Below are 21,337 nucleotides of genomic sequence, written 5' to 3' on the forward strand. Positions count from 1 at the left end.
GGGGTCCTGCGGAGTTGGCGGAGGCTCCTCAGGGGACTGGGGGGCCGATCTGCGTAGAAGCGGGTGGTGGGGTAGAGAAGGGAGGAGAGCTCCGAGTGGGAAGTGGAGCCAGGGGCCCGAGACCCGTCGCGTCAGAGCCAGGTAAAGGCTCCTTCCCTCTCCTCTTCCTTCCCTACTTCCAGGCTTGATCACTGACCGAACAAACCCGGGCTGGGGCGGGAAGGAGAGGGCGCGGATGCTGATCGCCGCATCGCCTTGGCTGTGCGGCGCGCCTGGAATCCCTCAGCCCGCCCCCCCTCGCCCCCGACCCTCTCCAAATCTCCCAGTACAGCCCATAATACTTCTCAGGACTGCATGTCTCTCCGCCCATCACCGCACTGCCTGAAATTCTGTCCTGGCTTACTTATCCGAGCGCAGTCTGCATCCAGCCCCCTCCCCTTTTCTTCATCACACCGGCAGCCTGGGTCCACGTTGGGGCAGCCGTCATTGGCGTAGCCGGTGACCATCGGCTGGCCTCTTCCCCTGTCTCCTAGCTCTGGCAGAAAGCCCAGGTCACGGACCAGGACTCAGAAGGATGGGTGTTCCACACAGCTTCCGGGGCTCTTTCCTTGTCCTACCCTCCTAGCCCACTCCGAAGGGCTCCTCTTCACCCACTCCGGTTCCCAGGCCCGCTTCTCGGTACCAGAGTTGCTAACATCCTTGTACTTCACGTAACATCCCAGCCCACCAAAGTCTCCCAACTGACCCTCACCCCCAAGACCATCCTCTCCTAGCCCTCTCCCGGCTTTCCAAACGTATGCAGCTCTAGTTGTCTCCGGGCTCCTGTCCAGCCTCAGGACCCCACCTCACAACTGCTTCCTCGCTTCCTGCCAGCCTGAACCACGCCGCCTCTACTCCTTCTCAGCCTCTCTCAGTGCGGATCTTCCTCCGGCCCCGGGAAGTGGAAGATACTCGCGGAACCTCCTCCCGGCGCCCAGAGGGAGGAAAGGGGCGGCCTAGGAGGGAGGGTCCCCGCTGCGGCGAGACAGGGAACCACACGCCGGCCTCCGCGCTCCCGCCTGTTTCCCTCCAGCCTCCCGGGCCTTGGCTAGGGAGGTATCTCCTCCAGCACCTCCTCGCAAAGATCTCTCCCCACCCCCAGACTGGGATTGGGTGCGGTATTTGGGATTCCTGGGCTTGGATGACAAAAAATGTTGGGGATGGCATTAAAGTCACTCTCGTCCCTGGTTTTGGGGGAGGCAACAGCTGCCTTCCGTCCCCCATCCCCCGGTTTTCCCGGTTCCGACCCTCGCCTCTAACCGGTTTCCTGCTTCTGCCGACCACATTGTTTTCCTGGATATGTCCCGTGCGGAGCAGGCTTTTTCCTGCAGATCCCCCCACCCCCCCAACATTTTGCTGCCAAGAGAAGCTAGTAACCAAAAACAAAACAACTGGGAGGAGGGGCGGGAAGGGAAGAAAAGTTGTGCCCGGGTGGCTTGTCCCTCTCCGGCTTTGATCCCTTTTGATGTCCAGGGAGGTGCTCCAGCCAGGGGTCAGGGGCCGAGTCGCGGGTAGGGCCAGAGGCCCCCCTTGGGTTGGCGGCTGCCCAGTGCTGGCGGAGCTCGGGAAACCGCCGAGGTGCCGCAGTCCCCGCCCGGGGCTCCACGTTCCCGCCGCAGTCCCCGCCCGGAGCCCGCGCCGGCGGCTGCTCCAAAGTGTTTTCTTTCAGCCTTAAAACAAAATCCGGAGGGAGCTTCCTTCCTCCCCACCTCTCTGGGCCGGGCTCTGCTGGCCAGGCAGCGTTTGGCCGAGATGAATGGGCCAAGGCCAGGCTCTGAGCTACATCCCCAACCCCACCCCCGCTGCGATTAGGATCTGCTCTTGGGTTGATCGCCCCCTCCCCCTTTTCCTGCATTTACAGGCAAGTGAACCGGAGCAAACGACTTCCGATCCAGTCCGTGCTGCTGCGGCTCCCGTTTGGGATTTGATTTGCAGCATCTTTGAGCCTGTACGACAAAAAACCGCGAAGCACGCCCAGCCCTCCCCCGGCACCCCGATACAAACCCACTCCCTCCCAGGGACATAGCTGGGCGCGTCCACACCCCCGCACCCCCACACCATGTTGTGCGGAAGGACTTCCACTCCCCGCCTGTGTCGTTGATGTCAGACCCCAGGCCAGGCTGCGGGCGCTGCCGTTCACCAGGCTAATGCTGAAGCTGCGGCTCGGGTTTTAGCACAGGAACCAGTCGCCACTGTACTCGGCCCCAGCACCCACCGTCTGCATGTGCCCGCCGTAGCCGCCTGCTCAGCCCGCGCTCCCCGGAGCGCTGGAGACCACCGCGGGGGGCCCCTTCTGCCCTTGGGAGAATCGGTCTTGGAGGTATTGATTTTTTGGTTGGATTTTTCTCCTGGATCTATCAATTCACAATTCGAATTTGGAAGAAAGAAGGAAAACATGACGTCTCCAGCCAAATTCAAAAAGGATAAGGAGATCATAGCAGAGTACGATACTCAGGTCAAAGGTAAGGGCTTTGAAAAATGGCATAATGCATGTGCTCTATGGACTGGTGAGGCATGCATTTCCACCCTGATTTGCAGGCTGTTCATTTCTTTGGGTGGAGCAGGTGGGGGCAGGCTGACCCCAGAGGTGGTTTCATAGATGGGTCCAAGCCTCCTGAGGATGGGTAGTGCCAGGGGCCACAGGCACTGGTAAGGAACTGGAGTGGGCTTTAGAGTGCCTTTGTGGGTCTGGCCATTATTTTGGCAGCCCTTTCCCCCAAGCTTGGACAGGGTGGGGGGAGGGGCAGGAGGGTCTTGGAGAGAAAAAGGTGGCAATTCGGCACTCACCTCCCCCTGTCTGGGTCGGGTTTCCTTGAAGGACAAGTGAAATCTGACAGGTGTTTGGACATTTAATTCAGAGGTTGAAGGGGAGTCCTGACAGAAATGCAACCTTGGGAGGGTGTACCATTTGGAGAGCCCTGGGAGAGGCGGGGTTTTTTCTAATGCCCTATATTAAAGCCTGAGATTTGTAATGGTACCCTGTACAAAAGTGCCTAATGTAGTGGGTGCACCTTGTACCTGCTCCATCCCTGGTCACCCTGCATACAGTTAGAGATCAGAGGACAAAAAGAATAAGGCCATCCACACCCGGTCTCCACCCTTACCTAAACCTGAATAGAGTTGAAGTGTTAGGGTTTCAGGGTGGTGCTGATTCTGGAAAATGGGGAGACATAATTTTTAAGCCCTTCTGTGTAGTTGACCTGTGCTCCAGAATATATGCTTTTGAAGCCCCATTTCCCTCTCTGCAAAAATGTGAAGGGTAAAGCAAAATGTGGACCTGGAGAAACCAAGTGACCTGTCTCTTCATCTAGTGGACCACTGCCTTACTTGGCTGGTCCATCAGAGCCCCTACCCAAATAGCCTTTTCTTAACCAGCTCATTTCCCTTAGGAGGGGTTCTTGCCTGTGTAAGATATCTAGCATGTGTTTGTGCAAGGCACTGGCTCTTCCTGACCAGTCACTAGAAGAGCCATGCCACTTCAGCCCATTGAGACCCTAGCTGGGGAGTGGGAGAGGTGGGTGGCCTTGAATGTTACACCACATGGTTGGAGCTCTGGGTTTTCCTTTGTTTCAGAGTACAGAGGGAGGGGCCCCTCCTTCTTTCCCTGCACTAATGCAAGGAGACCTTTCCTATCACAGAGGACTTGGGAAGGGCCATGTCTCCCCTCTAATGATTGCCTCGGGTGGGGGTAGAGGTAGAGTGTGTAATGGGCAGCTGCCTTATCTCTTGGAAGGTTGGAAGGTAGTTTGAAGTCCCCATTGTGTCTGCAGGATCTTTTGTATGTCATCAGTTTGGTCAATGCTGAAGTGCCCTAAGGGACCTTCTATCCACTTGGCTGCAAATATTGGTAGGTTTATTACAGAGATGGGGGAGTTGACTGATTGATAGCTTCAGTTGGGCTGGGATTGAGAGAGGTGTGGTTGTGAGTTATAATTGAGGTCTTGGCCTCTTGTCACTGTTCATAATCTGGGTCTGTTTTTGTAAACAATAGGCCACTGGCCTCTGTCCTGTTCAGATGCACTTCATTCTGCTCTTGGAATCCCCCCTGCAGTTTTAGTCACATATGTCATTTTTTTTTCTCTTTTTTCTTTTAATACATCCTATTCTTAACTGTTGCCATAGGGAGTGTTAATAACTTTGACTTTCCCAGATTTCTCTCCAGAAGCACACCATTTGACTAAGGTGCAAAGTGATTTTACATGCTTATTTTTTGGAAGGTTCAAGGAGATAGGTGTTAATAGAACATGCCAATTTCTTATTGGTAAAGGATTTCTCACGAGTGTCTCAAAATTAAGCACTTGGTATATTTACAAACATTGCTCATTGAGATGATGTAATGCAGTCAGCTATTTGGGGTTTCTCTTCAACCTTGCCACAAGCAGGAGACTGTTTTGCTTTGCTCTAATATTTTTCTATTGACACTATTCAGGGTCATAGAATTTTATAGGTGATTGAGCATTGACATCTTCCTCAGATAAGGTACCCGGTGAATGCTTAGGGAACTGATCTGAATGGTTTAATTCCTTATTTTATAGCTGAGGAGAGAATGGAGAACAGAAGAGGCTTGTCCAAGGTCACCTAGTAAGGTGGTAGGAGATCTGAGCTAGAAACAAGTTTGCTGATTTCCAATTCCCTATTCTGTGTCTTTACTATGAAACATTATCTAATCAGGGTGGGGAAAAAAAATTCTGAAGGAGCCAAAATATGCCAGTGAATAACAGTGATAATGATAATACCTTACATTTTGGGTACTCACTATGTTTCATCCTGTCTGAAGTGCTTTACATGAAATGGTCTTGTTTAATCCTTACATCAGTCCAGGAAGTGGATATTATGGTCATCTTCCATTCAACACATGAGGAAACAGAGGTTCAGAAAGGATAATAGGCCCTTCCAAGGTCACACTGCTGGACTGTAGCTTTAATCATGAGCTATTTATTGAGTGCCTATTATGTGTTCCAGGGGAAGCCTATATAGCAGTGAAGAAGGAAGAATCCCAACTATAATGGGGCATACATTCTAGAACCTGTACTCTGGAAGAGCAAAGAATTTTTAGACAAAGAATCTGGATTCAGGGTTGACTCTGCCCCTTCCTATCTGGAAGCCTTTCTATCAGAATTATGGGTTTTAGCTCTATGTGTTCTGTGGGGCTCACATGCTGCCACCCTTATTTCTCTTATAGATGCCAAGATAAAAAAAAAGAAATTTGCTGTAACAGCAAAGCAGTTTGGATTGGTGCTTAAGAGCACAGGTTTGAATCAAAGGGGTCAGGGTTTAAATTTCCATTCTGCCACTCATTGTATGATTTGTCTGAGCCTCAGTTTCTTAATTTGGAAAGTAGGCAAAATGATAGGTATTTCCTAAGAGAGTTGTGAGCAGTCAGTGAGATGGTGTGTATTGATCACTTAGCACAGTATCTGGCCTGTGTTAGTGTTCAAGGGTTGTGTATCCTTCCCCTCTTCAGTAAGCCTTCCTTGCTGACTTGGGCTGGTTGGTAAGCCTGCATGTTATATTCATTCTCAAAGCACCAGTCGTTAAATAATAGGCAACGAATCTAGAAATGAAACTTGAATTCTAAATTCATCTAGTAGTAATAGAAGACATTTCAAACTTGTAGACGTGAATTTCCTTTTTTTTGCAAAATGAACAGGTAAACTGTCTAAGTGTTGGCTACTTGTTGTTCTGTATGTCCCTGCCCAGAGTCCTTGGTCTGCTGTTCAGTGAGGGATGGTTTGAATCAAGTAGTCTCCAAATGGACTTCGTGGGACTTTCTGTCTTATGGTTTTTGCCTCCCCTGAAACCACCTGCTTTCATGTGTCCTGAAGAACTCTGAGACTGTAGCCCCAGTGTCACCCCAGTGTGGTTTTATAAGAGGTACTTGTGTCCCTGGTCAGCCCGCCATGTAGCTGCCTTATTAAAAACCATCATTGTTTCTGGTTTGTGGGTGTTCAGATTCCTTTGAAAGTTCATGCCTCTCAATGTGAGACTGGAAAGCACTAATATATTTAGTCTTTCCACATAGCTTTTCCAGTTTACAAAGCATTTTCATATACATTAATCTCTGAATATACTTGAAAACTCTGGTCAGAATCATGGTCATAATCTGGTGCCTTTGGCCTCTATCCTGTTAGCTTCTTTGCTGGTACTTATCAACAAAAGGTGAGGCATAGTACCAGACATCCTAGACTCTGTATTTGAATGAATTCACATCACTGTCTACAGTTCCAGGTATTATCCTCCTTATTCAAGGTCCTTACTCCATACCTTGAGTTTTTGCAGTCTCCTAGAAAGCTTGAGATCAACAGTTAATGCAAAGATTCCAGGAGGAATAGTCTCTGTGGCACTGTGTGCTAAGCAGTCAGCTTCTCTCTCTCTCAATATCTTAGAACAGTGTGTGTGCAACACAGAACTGAGAAGTGAGTTTTTGTAATTTCCATCTGGAGTATTTCGATAGAAAAAGCACAGGCCTTTGCCTGGAACAGTTTAACCCTTCAAGACCCTTTGGGAGGTGGAGATGAAATTTCAGACTCTAGTCATGTTGTGTGTGCACATGTGCTTGGAAATGCTGATTGCTCCTATTTAACAAGCTTGTTCCCCAGGGAGGTCTGAGCAGTTCCTCACTCATGCCAGCAAAGGTCTTCTCCCGAAGCTTCTTTCCTCCCAGCCCCTGCCTCCCACTCCCCATGGGAGCTTTAAATATAATCAGTTTATGAAAAGCTGCACTAAAACATCTTGGAATCCCCATGCAGTTGCTATCATCTTCCTGTGAGATAACCGAGGGCTCTTCTTCCCTTGTGCAGGGAACATAGAGACTCTATAGTGAGGTGAACTCCTGCAAAAAAAAAAAAAAGGAAGCTCTGAGCAAAATACAAGCATTGCATCTCAGAGTAGCAAGACCCCAGAGAAGGTGGTAGGCTGGGATCCAGGGTATGCAGTGGGCTGTGCAAAGTAGTAATGGTTGGAAACTGTGTTCAGGGTAGTCCTTAGCTTTGCCAATTTCTGGTGTTCTTTGGGAAATGGGAACAGAAATTTCCGTCATCGGGTAGTTATGGCCTCATCTGTCTTGTGCCATACAGGTTGAAAGCTTAGACAAGCCCTGATCATTTCTTTGCTATCAAGTTCACAAACTGTGCGACCTGGTCCTGATGTATAGCCAGGTCTGTTCCCTTTTAACATCAACTTCGGTTCAGACTCTGACTCTTAAAATTCTTGTGTCCGCTCTAGATAAACTGAGCTGTCCAGTGGCTCCTGTAGAGTTCTCTTTCTAGATAAAGGTTTTCTTCATGAGCATCATACTTCCTTCACACACGCTAGACCTCTGAGGAATACATTTGGAAAATACTGTCACTTTCAGGGGAGAAGTAATCAATATGTAGGTTTCTACTAGCCATAAAATTCAAGAGTACAGTTTTAATCTGATGTCAGAATTGACCTTTCAGGGAATCTAGGGAAGTTACTTCTGCAGAGATTTGATCTAAAAATAAATAATGATAGCTCTTAAAAAGTTGTTTTCAAAAATGACAAAATAATACCTTTCAGAATAATGTACAGGAACTCACATTTCTCTTTTTCTTTTTAATTGTGGTAAGATATACATAAGATTTACCATCTTAGCTATTCTGAACTGTACAGTTCAGTGACATTAAGTTCAGTGACATTATTGTGCAACCATTATCACCATCCACAGAACTCTTTTCATTTTGCAAAATAGAAAGTGTACCTACTAAACAAGAACTTCTCTTCCTCCTGCCTTCACACCCTGGCAACCACCATTCTACTTTCTGAGGTAGTTCAGATAAATACTGTGCTGTGTAATATGACGTCCTTGAGGCTCATTCAAATTGTTGGTATATTAGGATTTTTTCCTTTTTAAGGCTGAATATTATTCTTTTGTGTGTATATACCACATTTTGTTTATCCAATCTTTAGTTGATGGACACTTGAGTTGCTTCCAGTACTTATTCTTACTATTGGTATGAACATAGGTGTATTTCTATTTTTCAAAAATGTTCTTTATACTAACATTTTATAAGCCTGTATATACATTTCTATATAACTATCCTGAAAATATTTCAGAGTTAGGTTTTAATATATGCATTCATATTTTCATATTATGAATATCTACTTATGTTCATGAGCATTGTGTATTACTAACATTATTGTTAATAATATAGTCATGCCTTTTAATAATTTCATTACTAATCTTTTACTGTAGTTTTAGTAACTTTATGACATTTAATAAAAGTACATGTTTAAGGATACAATTTGATAACCTTTCACATATAGTATACACCTAGGAAACCATCACATCAAGATAGTGAAAAAATCATTACCCCTAAATGTTTCTTCATTATAATGTAGTGCTAATAAATGAGTAGTACAGTAACCATGTTATGGAAAAAATATTAGCTTAACATGAAGTAAGTAAAAGGCAGGTATTCCTAAGTTTAACAAAGTAATATATAAATAATGATCCAAACTACCCAGATTGGTTCCTGGAAAACTTGTTTTACCTTAATGATAAAAGACAGCCTCTCAGGAAAGTTGGTTCATATTATGACTCAGTCATTGCTGTTTTTAGAAGAGAACAAAATGGAAAGATCAAGAAAGGGAAAAAAAAGGTCTTGGCCATGTTAGGAGCTGACATGTGACAGTATCTATCTTACTACAGACCTTGCTTGAACCAGTCCCCAGGGCATCACACCTCTTTAGAAAGGGTAACAAGTGAGCCAGATGATAAGGGGAAGGGCTGGGGGGTTCCCCTGGGAGATCTACCCAGAATGATAGGAATATAGCTTATTTCCTCTAATAATTGATTCCCAATTGCCTGCTGAATAGAGACCAGGTATACAGGAGCTCTATCCTCCTTCTGGAGCAACCTATCATTTCAACCACTTTTCTCATTTTAGTTTAAGAGAACTGAAGGCCTATCTGGACTATTTGCTATTCTTTTAACACATCCACTATTAGCTAGCATTTTATTATTTGTTTGGGCTTATCATATACTAGGCATTATCCTAAGTACTTTATAAAGATTATTTTATAATCCTTACAGGAGAAATATAGTACTGCTATGGCATTTTGCTGAAGAAGAAAGTGAGGTGTAGAACCTTCAGAAACTTGCTGGGGTCTGCTCCTGGTGGAAATAGAATAGGAATTAGAACCTTGACAATCACCAAAGTCTGAGTTCTGAGTGCTGCTCACAGAATGCCCCTTTCTCCCTGCCCAGCCCAGCCCCATGTCTTACCTCATGAAAATTCAGCTATTCTGGGATACCTTCCTTTATCACTGTATTCTGAAGTGACCCTTCTCTTTATTTTACCCACATAGCACTTTCCTTCCTTCTTTTCTTCCTTCCTTCCTTCCTTCCTTCCTTCCTTCCTTCCTTCCTTCCTTCCTTCCTTCCTTCCTTCCTTCCTTCCTTCCTTCTCTCCCTCCCTCCCTATTGGGGATTGAACCCAGAAGCACTCAACCATTGAGCTACATCCCCAGTCCTTTTCATATTTTATTTAGAGACATGGTCTTGCCGAGTTATTTAGAGCATTGCTAAGTTGCTGATGCTGGCTTTGAACTCACGATCTCCCCGCCTTAGCCTCTCCAGGCACTGGGATTACAGCCTCGTGCCACCGCACCATGCTAGCATTTTTTTAAAGTAGATCTCATGGCACTGATCTTTTACTGCCTCATGTTTGGAATATTTGTATTTCAGTCATCTCTCTTCCATGATGCTTCTGGTAGGAATGTTTTGAGGTACAGCGCAGTGCAAAGAATATAGATGTCAGAACAGCCCTGACTTGGGAGTCTTATCATTATTATCTCCTCACTCGTTGACTTTGCTGAAATCATAAAATTTCTCTTCCAAGCATCCTCTTCTGTGACACAAAGATAACAAGACCTACCTTGCTGTTTATTGCAAATATATCTAAAGGACTAGGTCAGTGAATGACAAATATTAAATGCAAAATAAATAGCTTATATTATGAGGTCCCTTCAGATGGAAAACATTTCCAGAATATTACTGTAGCCCTAATGCTGACTCTCAGTAATTATTTATTGACTATAATAACAAGTGAATAAGTAGATGACCTAGAAATAACTATTTCTTTTGGAAATAGTTTAATTTGATCATGACAATTTGACTTTGTATAGTATTACAAAGTGATTAAAAACAAACACTTTGTTTTGGTTATTCTGGGAAGTTCATAGCATGAAAGACTATATATATATATCTTAATTTCCCACTTACCCTGCTGATTTTCTTGCTATGTTGTGTTAAGCCGAGCTTCATGCTTTATTCATGCTGCGTACTCTCTCTTTGGAATGGGTCCTCTTCCTTGAACCTGGAAAATTTATTCATCCATTAAAGCCCAACTTAGATGCATCACTTCCTGAAAGCCCTCCCTGCTTTACTGCATATCCTGGCTCTCAGTACAGTGACCTACAGGATATCTCAGCATCTCCTCTTGCTTTCTGCACATGGCAATCAAGGTACCCATAGCATCTCCTTGGCAGTGTCCTGGTGCACTTTGCATTATTGCAGTCATCATGTTACATTATAATTTCTTTGTTTACATCTCTTTATTTACAACTCACTGAACATCTTTGGGAGAGAACTGTCTTATTCATTTCCATGTGTCCAGCTTCTAGCACAGAGTAAGCACTAAAATGTTTGTAAACATTCAAATGAACGGTTTTCTGAGTTAAGGTTGGATGTGACAGTCAGTGCCCTGCTGCCCCACTTCTGCAGTTATTCTTCTATTAAAAAAAAAAAAATCACTCCTTTGTTAATGTTACATGAAATTCAAACTAGATGAAACATCCTGTCATCAGTGTACAAGGGCAAGTACAAACTGTAAAGCGCCATCCAGCTTCTCTACAAATGGGGCATGTTTCTCCTTATTCCTTACCTCCCCCATCCTCTTTCAAATCACTGCCCTAGAGCTATACTTGAGTTGATCAAATTTCTTCAATCACATCTCTTACCTTGGAAACCAAGAAAAATATTAACTTTGAAATTCCCAGGAGTTTAAAAGCTTTCTTTGTAATTGAAGCAGAACACATTCTACACTTATCCAGGATTTATTCCCCATTTTTAATAGATATTCACAATCTAAATTGGAGAAAGTTTAGATCGGTCTTGACCAGGAGTTAAAACACTGTTGATTTGAACAGGGGACTGTTGGGATGGGTTTGATGAGAGCTATTACCTAGCCAGTAGCAACTATGTGATCTGGGTGAATGCGGAGGAAAGGTCCAAGGGGACAAACAGGAAAACTCCCCTCTGGTTTTTCAAGTCATTTGGTATTTGGTAGCCTTGACCTTATTTCTGATAGTGAATGAATAGTTCTGAATTATCATATACATTCTCAGGGAGGAGAAACAGCTGGGAATTGTGCAGCCTTCATTTTTTGTGGGTTTTTTAGGATACCATAGATTACAGAGAGGCAGTTTTTTGTTATTTTTTTTAAAATTTAAACATTTTCTTCTTTTACCAATCAGTGGACATGCTACCTGAAAAGCATTGTGAAAGTAGGAATCTTATCTTTGCTTTTTGAGTCTAGATCCTGTTTAGAATATGGCAGCGTCTGAATGCTCCCCCAGGAGATGACGACCTCGCCACCAGCTGTGGGTGACTGGGTGGCCAGAGCTCGACAGGAAGACAAAGCACAGAAAACAAAGGGAACCAAAAGCATGAGCTGGCCAAGAGGCGATGTGCCATGAGCTTTAAAAAATACATCCTGTTTCTGAAGAGATGGCAATAATTTCTCCAAATGCTGAAATCCTTTAGAGGTCTGCCCCCCCCCCAGTGTGTGTGTGTGTGTGTGTGTGTGTGTGTGTGTGTGTGTGTAAGGGCATACTGGGCCAGACTTGGCAGATGAGTAAGCTGCTCTGTGGGAGGCATCTTGTCTGAAGTACTTATTCTGGAGCAGTATTGCTTTTGGGCCAATGGGACATTTGTATGACAAATTGAACTCTATAGGATTCTGTACAGGTAGAATGGGTCTAAGAGATAGAGTGCTGGATTGGAAGGCAGAAAGTTGGGGTTCTAGTTTGGCTTTGACTATAATTTGAGGAATAACTCAATTAAGGTCTAAAAATTCCAAGTTTCTCATCTATAAAATGAGAACAGTTCTTGAATCTCATTAATGATGATTATGATGATGATGATGTCCAACATTTTCAGAGGTCTAAGCTCTGTTTTAATTGCTTTACATATATTAGCTCATGAATTTCCTGACAGCTCTAAGAGCTAGCTACTACTATTATCCCCATTTTACAGATGAAGCAAAATGAGGTTAAATAACTTGCTCCAAAGCACACAGCTAGTAAGTAATGCTCTTACCCAGGATGATTGAATATATTTTGGGGGGACACCGGGGATTGACCTAGGGGCATTTTGCCACAGAGCTATATCCCCAGTTCTCCAGTCCTTTATTTTATTTTTTCGTTTTGAGACAGGGTCTTGCTAAATTGCTGAGGCTGGCCTCGAATTTGCCATCCTCCTGAGTTGCTGGGAGTATGGGCATTTGCTGCCACCCCTGACTTTTGTGAAGCTCATAAAAGAATTCATTTGAAAGACTTTTTACAATTGTGAAATGCTATATGTTTAGATGATTGTTGTCATTTCCTAGTCTCTTAATACAAAAAAGAGTTAATACAGTCTTCTAAATGTATTCCTAGTAACACTTGGTTAACCTACCCATGCCTTGTTTTTCTCATCTGGGAAATTAGGGATTAAATTAGAAAATTTCTAATATTCTCTCAGCTTTCCTTTTTCATGATTCTTGCTTATTTGAGATATTGAAGATGATGATGATGTCCTTTGTAGGGCACACTCTTTGGTACAGAAACTGTTATGTTCTTGGAATGACACTGTTTGCATGGGTTCCACACACATAGGATGAACCCCAGATGGTGGCAGAGTGGTGCTGGCCTGGAGAGCAGTTGAAGCGATATTTGGTTTGGTGTCATGATCTGATAGAAGGCTTTGAGTCACAGAGAAATCCAAGGAATGGTTACTTGATGGGGCTGGAGGTGGACTTGAGACTTGATCATTAGGACAATGAATGCTTTAATCAGGATAAATATATTAAACCTTGGATTTCTAGTAAGCTCAGAGAGCTCAAGTGAGAAAATGCCCATGTCACTGGTTTGTGTGGTTTTCCTCACTCATCTCTGTTGGAGAAAATGGAATTTGTGTAATCCTTGGTGTTAGAGACATTTATGTTGTGTTCAAAACTTGGATTTAAAAGGAAGTTTGAGTGATTGTCTCTAATGAAAATTAAAGAAATGAGGAAGTGGGAGGCAGGATTTTAATCCCTGACATCTGGGCTGGGACAAACTAGGGGGAGGTAATGTAGATGTGGAACCTGTTTAGAGTTGGCCTAGACATCTGGGCTGTGGGGGAAGTGACTTCAGCCCCTCCTAGGATGTAGGGATGACCTCTTGCCTCTCATATCCTTCTTCATACGTTTGTCAACTAAGGAATTTCTCTGAGAATTTTGATGAAGTATGCTACTGTGGACTTGAAATGTTTTCATGTTTATGTTTGTTTTCTTTTCAGCTAATGAATAGGCTAAGTAACAGTCTGTTGTTTTAAAATGAGTACTATTAATAATAATGACAGCTCATATTTTTATCATTACAACATTTGAAAAGTATCATTCTCAGGGAGGGAGGGTTGTAGGGTAATGGAGCACTAGCTACCTAATCTTGGACAAGCCAGTCCATCTTTGGGATTCTCAACTTCTCAGCTAAAAAGGGAAAAGATGGATTACTAGTTCTTTGCTTCATCATGTTTAGGACATATGACCAAAAAATGGTTAGTGTAATATGAATTGCCACATAGTCTTTTTAAAAAATTTTTTATTTTTTAATTTGTTCTACTTAGTTGCCACATAGTCTCCATGCTGATTGTTGTCCTGGGGAAAGGATGGAAACCAGAGAACAGATATTACAGGTTTTTTTTAAACGCATTGCTCTGACTCCTGGTTTAAGGTTTCAACTTTAAGTGACATTAATAGGCTCTGTGTTTTTGGGCATCCTTGAAGCCAATTGTGCCATATCGCTTGATCTCTCTTATTTATTCAGTGATTTGTGGTGATGTAAGTTATCTCAGCTCTTTGCTGTCAGCAATTTTAAACCAAACATCGGAACATTTTGGGTAGATGACATCTGTTACTTTGATTAATGAGGTTCTTGATCTGGATATATTAAGGCCAGTAACAACACAATTTTAAAACACCTGGTTCTCCTCCAGACTACAGTAGCACCCACACTGCTAGAGTTTGGTTGGATCTGATTGTGCCGGTTATTTCTTTCTAAGAGTAAGTGTGTGTGTGTGTGTGTGTGTGTATGTGTGTGTGTCCGAGAGAGAGAGAGAGAGAGAGAGAGAGAGAGAGAGAGAGAGAGAGAGAGAGAGAGAGAGCTTGCTTGCTTGCTTGCTTATACTTTCTTCTGTTCTTTTGGCCAGGGAACAGGAATTGCCAATCCAGGAATGCCAGCTTCTTTTGGATTCAGCAGCAAAATAGTTAATCATTATCTAGGCAGAAACAGAAACCTCTCAAGTTTTTAACCCTCCCTTGCTTCATATCTCCCCTTAGTCTTTCTAGAAGAAAAGGCGCACACACACACACACACACCTCACACTCTTCCAAGACTTAATGTAAAATGATCTCATGTTTATGAGAGCAGGAATTACTTGGGAGGGACACTTGGGTTCCGCAGGCTTAGTGGGCATGATGTGAAAGGAGGCCTATTTGGCCAGTGGAGATTGCAGATAAGAGTGTGATATGTAATTGAGTAAGAATTTGAAAAATTAGCCGATAACATTAGGGGCAGCAAAGCAACTGCTTGTGCTTTTTTATGCATGAAAACTATTTGGAGTAGGAGTGAGGAGCTAGCATTGTTTTCAGGGCGTGGGAACCCCCTCCCCACTCTACCAGCCAAATATGTTTGCCCAGACCAAAAGTGTGAGGTCTCTGAGTGATCTTGACCGAGCATTTAGTATATTCTTCTGCCCCTGGGCAATTTCTTCAGTCTAATCTTTTCAGGAAAAGAACTAACCTTTAAAATCCTTTCCAGAAGAGTGTAGTACAGCCCGCCTTTCCATCTTGTTTCAGTGACCCAAACTATAAATGGTCAATCCTTTCATCTGCAGAACTTGAACTAGAATAAGAAAGAGGCCTGATGAGTTAACTCATGTTTTGTGCTGTCGCCACACCCTCAGTGCAGGCTTTTGCTGCATTTGGGTTCTCGGCAACTTGCGAAGGAGGAGGGTATTGATGAAACAAGGCGTTGCCTCTTGGCTGCTGGGGTGTCCTTCCCAGTCCCCTCCCTTCCTCACTTCCTCCACTGTTGGGACAATTTGTATTGAACCAGAAGATTATGAGCTAACTTTAGTCTGGCACCCATTTATGTAGCCCCTACTCTGTGCTTGGTATCTTGCTAGATCATGGGCATTGAGAGATTAAAGGGCTTCTGTCTTTAAGGAACTTCAGTCTGTTAGAGGATGGACAGATTACACAGATTCAGTGATAGGACCACACTGTAGAGAGCTGTCAAAGGCCCTGTGGACAATGGAATAGTCTGATAGTGAGTAATGCTGGTGAGGCTAGGGGATGGGGGCAAGAAGATGATTGCTACCTAGCATTTATAGAGCACACGTAGTCTGAGTGCCTTCCTATACTTTATCTCATTTGACCTCACAATGGTACTACACAAGGGCAGAGTGATTTCAGGCCTTTGTTTTTTGTCTTTTTTGAAATTTTTTTTTTTAGTTAATTATACATTTACACACAGCTGTCAGAAATAATGCAGAGAGATTGTGTATATCCTTTAGTTTTCTCCAAAGGTTAATGGCTTGCAAGGGAATACAATACAACTCAATTGTCACAACCAGAACATTGACATTGACATTGATACAATCAAATACTGAACCTTCATATTGTTACTTCATAGTTCTGCTCTCTCTTTTACCCCCTCGTCTCACTTTCCCCACTTAGTCCTTAGTTATTGTCAACCACTGATCCATTCTCCATTTCAAGAATATTATACAATATTATAAAAATGGAACCATAAGTATGTACCCTTTTAGAATTGACTTTTTTTTTGGCATCATAATACTCTGGAGATTCATGCAAATTGTGTGCATCAGTAATTCATTTCTTTTCATTGATGAGAACTATCCTGTGTATGACAATTTAGCCTTTCACCCATTGAAGGGCACTTGGGTTGTTTAAAGTTTTTGGCCATTAGAATAAAAATGATAGGAAGACTTGTGTTCAGATTTTGGTGTAAATGGGTGTTTTTTAAAGAAAGAGAGAGTAAACTCTCAAACTCTTAAGAGGATTGCAAATTAGTTTGATAAAATGGCATAATATATGTGCTACTTACATCTCAGAGTTTGGTATAAATAAACTGAGACAATGCATGGTCATGAATATTAGAAACTGTAATAAAACGTTAACAAATAAATGAGGAAAATGCCATATCACTGTGTTCTGGAGCCTTACCCAGAGCAGTTCTTAAATTGCAGTCCAGAGACAGCTCTTTAAGGCCATCTTTCTTTTTCTCATTTTTGATGTATAGGTGTTCCTTCTATATTCTGGTTATTGATTATTATGGATGAAATGAATGTCTTGGAATTAGCTTATTTCACTTTTCTATTAACTTCTTTGATGTATAAAAAATTCAAATTTTAATATAACTAAATGTATGTAATTCTTTACTTACTTAAAACACACACACACACACACACACACACACACACACACACACACACACCTCTTTCCTATCCTGAAATCATGGTATTTTCCTCTAAAAGTTTTGAAATATTAGTTTTCACCTATTTCTATTAAATAAATAAGGAATTTATTTTTTGTACATGGTGTGAGGTAGGGATCTAACTTGATTTTATAATCCACATGGTTGTTTATCCTACCTCCATTTATTTAAAGTTGCATCTTTTCTCCTATAGATTTTTTTGGGGGGACGGGTACCGGGGATCGAACTCAGGGGCACTCAACCACTGAGCCACTTTCCCAGCCCTATTTATATTTTATTCAGAGACAGGGTCTCACTGAGTTGCTTAGCACCTCACTTTTGCTAAGGCTGGCTTTGAGCTTGTGATCCTCCTGCCTAAGCTACTAGGATTACAGGCGTGCACCATAGTGCTCAGCTCTCTATTACTTTTGTTCATTTGTCTAGTTTCTACATATTTGTGGGCAAGAATTCTCTGTTATGCTGAAGTGGTACTACCTCTGGATATGCATCAGGGGTTCCTAGTGAGGGAAGTGAACTTTTATCTCCCAGCACTAGGCTGTCACTACAGCCCCAGCCAGAACAGCTTTGTCATTATGTTTACTATATTTAACATCCACCCAAGATTTTATTTGAAGAATTCAAAGAAATTCTTACACTTTTTTTGAGGTTTATAACTACCATTTTAACACATTATAATTCAAAAAGTTTTTCAGAGGAAGCCAAGGGTCTTCTTTCTCATCTTGGGGTAGACACAAAGAGTAGGAAGTTAGGACCTAGCAGTGAGAGGACAATGCATTTTCAAAGTAAAATAAATACATTATTTTGTGATTGTCAGTAGATCCACATGTATCACCTGTGCCACTAATAATTGTTATGTAGTCTCTGTGAGCAGTTTAGAGCTGTCTAGAGTCTAGTCCTTATCCTCTATGACTACACAGACCAGTGAAGAAAAACAGCCTACGTATATGAAAAGTAATTAAAAAAAAATTAACCCACAGCAATACAAGAAATGACATCAGCCTGGGGATGACTAAAAGTGAGTTCTGTTGATAAGAACTTGAGGAATTCTGAGATGGGAGAGGTGTGGGCCAGAATGAATAAGACCTTGATTTATGGAGTAAGATTTGGCTAAGTTGAGAGTGGGAGGGAAGAACAGAGGCAGTGTGTCTTCCCTTAGTGGTGTTCCCACAGCCCCCTCTGTGCTCACCACTCCTGCATCACTTCCTACACCCTAATACAATGATGGTTTTATCCATACTCCCCCAGCCATCATGTCCCTCTCCCAGACACACACTCCTACTAGAAAGCTTGTGAGTTCTGGGAGGTGGGCAGTGGGCAGCCTTTGATTTCAGCTTTCCCAGCATCCAGCACCATGTTTTCACGTGGTGGCGACCCAATAAATGTGTGCTGAGTGAGTGAATAGACTATGGCTGGAGCAGAGGAGTAAGAAGAGGCTGGGGAGTTTCAGATGCTCTTGAAGGTCAGCCAGTGTCTGGCTCCACACTGAGGCAATGGAGAACAATGGAGGCAGTCTGCACTGAGGAGTGGTGGTGAAGCCTTTCAGAGACTCCCTGGCTGCCCTGGGCAGCCTCTCTAGGAAGGGAAAGGGAGGCCTGCTTCTGCCCACATAGGGTTCACTAGTCTGTGCTGGGCCCTGCCCTGGATACTACAAATATGTTGTTAAAGAGTGATCAATTCCAGGCTGGGGTCATAGCTCAGTGGTAAAGTGTTTGCCTAGCACTTGTGAGACACTGGGTTCAATCCTTAGCACCAAACAAGAAACTTGCATTCAGGCAGATGATACCAGGTGACAGTGACTTGTAGTGGAGTAGGGATTGCAGCTCAGGTTTTGTTCCAAAGGCTACTTGTTCTTTTACCCTCATTACCATGTTTGATCACACTATGTCAAGAGACACCATTAAAATGGGAAAATGATTTGCAGAGATGGGGGTGGGGACTAAGGGAGAGGTAAGAATCAGGAATGCTGGAGGTTTCTGGCTTGGGAGAAGGGGAGACCGAAGAAGGGGAGACCGAGGGTGACAATGGTAGAAATAGATATGGGGAATTCAGAAAGAGGTACTACAGTTGATGAGAGAATGAACATTATTTTCGACATCCTGAGTTTGAGGTGACAGTTTCATTGAAGCAGGAATTTCATCAGGCAAGGGACAGTGTCATCTTTACCCCCCCTCTCCCCGCCCCCTACTTCATTAAGTCTGTCATCTCCCTTTCTTCTAAATTGGGAATGTTGCAGAAAAAATGTGAAATAGACAACACCTCCTGTACATGCCAAATACCTGACCTCGTTTGCAGCATCTTTACATTTTCAGTTGAGAAATGTTCCCCCTTGAAGAGAACTTCATGTTTGTGTTCGGGAATAAATAGCATTTTCTCTCCCCATGCCCTGTGAGGAATGAGCACAGCTAAGCCAGGAGAGGAAAAACTTGAGTTCGGAGCTGCCTTGACCAGAGAGTGGGTCCAAGGCCTCTTCTGAGGGTCAGCTATGAACTGAAGAGAGGTCAAGTCAAGTCAAGTCCAGCCACCACCCTCCACCATCTGAGCTCCCATGGTTGAAGAGCTGGCTGAGGACCAAGTTATTTTAAAGGCATCCTGGGGAGTGTGGGAGAGGCTGAGCTGGGCGAAACATGACTGGGTGGTGCTAGTGCTGTTTCAGGGTGTGGAGGCAGGAGTGGCTAATCACCTTAATTTGAATAAATCCGGGATGGTGAGATGGTTCTTTGATAGAGGATTTGATTAGAGATTGTGATTTAAGTTTTTTTTGAAAGAGGGGATCAGGCTAAAGCTATTTATAGGAAAATATATTTCAGGGTATTGGCAGTTGAACTTAATTTTTCATTGCCTCCAAAGCCTTTGAAATCTTAGTGTTATTCTGTTTCAAGCAGAGTGGCCTGTGGTTATGTCTCATCCAATGCTTTGGACCCAGGGAGACTGTAGGAATTATTATCTTCCTCTTTTCTTTTTTTTTTCTTTTTCTTTTTTGGTAACAAAGATCACCCATGGTTAGTGTGGGAATTCCAAGCCACAGTTTGGTAAACACAACAAAACAAAACAGCCAGCTGGAGCTTGGAAGGCTTGAGTACCAGTCCCAACTCTGACCCTTGCTATCAACTGCATGGCTCTGAGTAAGTCCCTAACCTCTCCTGGCCTCTGCTTCTTTGCATCTAAGATGAACATTTAATACCTCCACCTAGGGTTTGTTATGTTGATGCCATGGGATAATGCTTAAGCATCTGCTTCGTAAATTACATAACCCAAATAAATAGGAATTAAAATTTTATTTGCTGTGACGGGGAAGGTGGTCAGTCTCTTGCTGTGTGTTTTAATGGGGCTTGACCTATATAACATGGAGTCAAGGATGTTTGTTAAAGTGAGTCACCTGTTGCCTTCTGGACCATGCTGGCAATGACATGCTATGTTATGGTGAACTCCTTTTGCACCGCCCCAAGTTCAGGTTGCTCTTACACAATTTGGGTGAGATTTATGAACGCACGCATTCTTACCCCTTGAAAACAAAACAGTGACTTGGGCAGGATAGACATCAGGAAAGTGACTTAGTTGGTAAATATGTGATTAATAATGTAGATTTGGCCTAAGAGTGTGGGCCTTTGTATATGGATGGATAAATGATAAATAACGAGTTTGCCAAGTTGAGCGTGTTGGGGAACCTATTGGGCTCTGTTCGTGCTTGAAGTATGACTGTGCCAATGCTGTCCTGGCTGTTTAACTCTAAAGGAGCTTGTACCCATAGCACTATTTTGCATTTGTTTGTTTATCCATCTTTCTTGCCTGCTAAGCTCTGAGCTCCTGGAAGACACTCCTCCTCCCATCTTTGTTTTCCCTAATCTAGTGCAGTGCTCGGCACATAGTAAATGTTTATTGGATGATTGAATGATTGGAACTCTTTGTGTTTTATTTAATTAGAGGGATTTTTTTGTGTGAGGCACGGATATGGGATTATTTGTACCGTCACCTGGTAATTTCATAGATGCCATCTCCACTATAGACCCTCACTGTGGAAGAGAGACCCATGATTATATATAGGTAGGTGTGGCTGCTGCCTTTTTCCTGTGTCCCCAGACAGGCTGCTCTGGCCTGATGGCACAGTGGTGAAGGCTGACTCAACATTTGTGTCTCTTAAATAGAATAATGTCCTTCCTCTGCCCTCTTCCTCCTTTGCCTTCTTTCAAGGCTTGTAGCTCAGTTAATTGTCCCTCAGGCAGCCTTCCTATTGACAAATTTGTCTTCCTCATTTTACTTCTTTCCTTCTCTTTTCCAGTACTCATCCTTACACAAGGAAATCTTTTCAAACCTTCTCTTGGTTTCAGGTGTATTCCTGTTCACAAGTTAAAACCCAATCCAAACATCCTCCTGCGACATATCCTAATTGTGGCAGATGAACTTGAACACTGCCAGCAGAGGCCTGGCCACAAGGCTCAAAGTGAAATCAAAGCAATAAAGCACCAGTGCTGTCAACCTTGAAAGCTTCTGAAAGTGCCCCTAAGCCTCCTTTTGA

General features: G+C 43.4%; 1 protein-coding gene across 5 annotated transcripts in view; it reads left to right on the top strand.

The window, feature by feature from the left end:
* Positions 1-3: 3 nt before the first annotated feature.
* The window catches only part of Srgap2 (SLIT-ROBO Rho GTPase activating protein 2), a 242,166-nt gene continuing 220,832 nt past the window's right edge, over positions 4-21,337 (top strand). For all 5 annotated transcript variants that reach the window (XM_005329485.5, XM_021729234.3, XM_021729235.3 and 2 more), the window contains exons 1-2: positions 4-141; positions 1,901-2,501. In XM_005329485.5, coding sequence (XP_005329542.1) covers positions 2,435-2,501 — 67 coding nt within the window. In that variant the 5' untranslated portion in view covers positions 4-141; positions 1,901-2,434. The remainder of the gene's footprint in view (positions 142-1,900; positions 2,502-21,337) is intronic.

This window comes from Ictidomys tridecemlineatus, chromosome 10 (assembly GCF_052094955.1).
Source record: "Ictidomys tridecemlineatus isolate mIctTri1 chromosome 10, mIctTri1.hap1, whole genome shotgun sequence".
In the NCBI taxonomy this organism is placed as follows: domain Eukaryota; kingdom Metazoa; phylum Chordata; class Mammalia; order Rodentia; family Sciuridae; genus Ictidomys; species Ictidomys tridecemlineatus.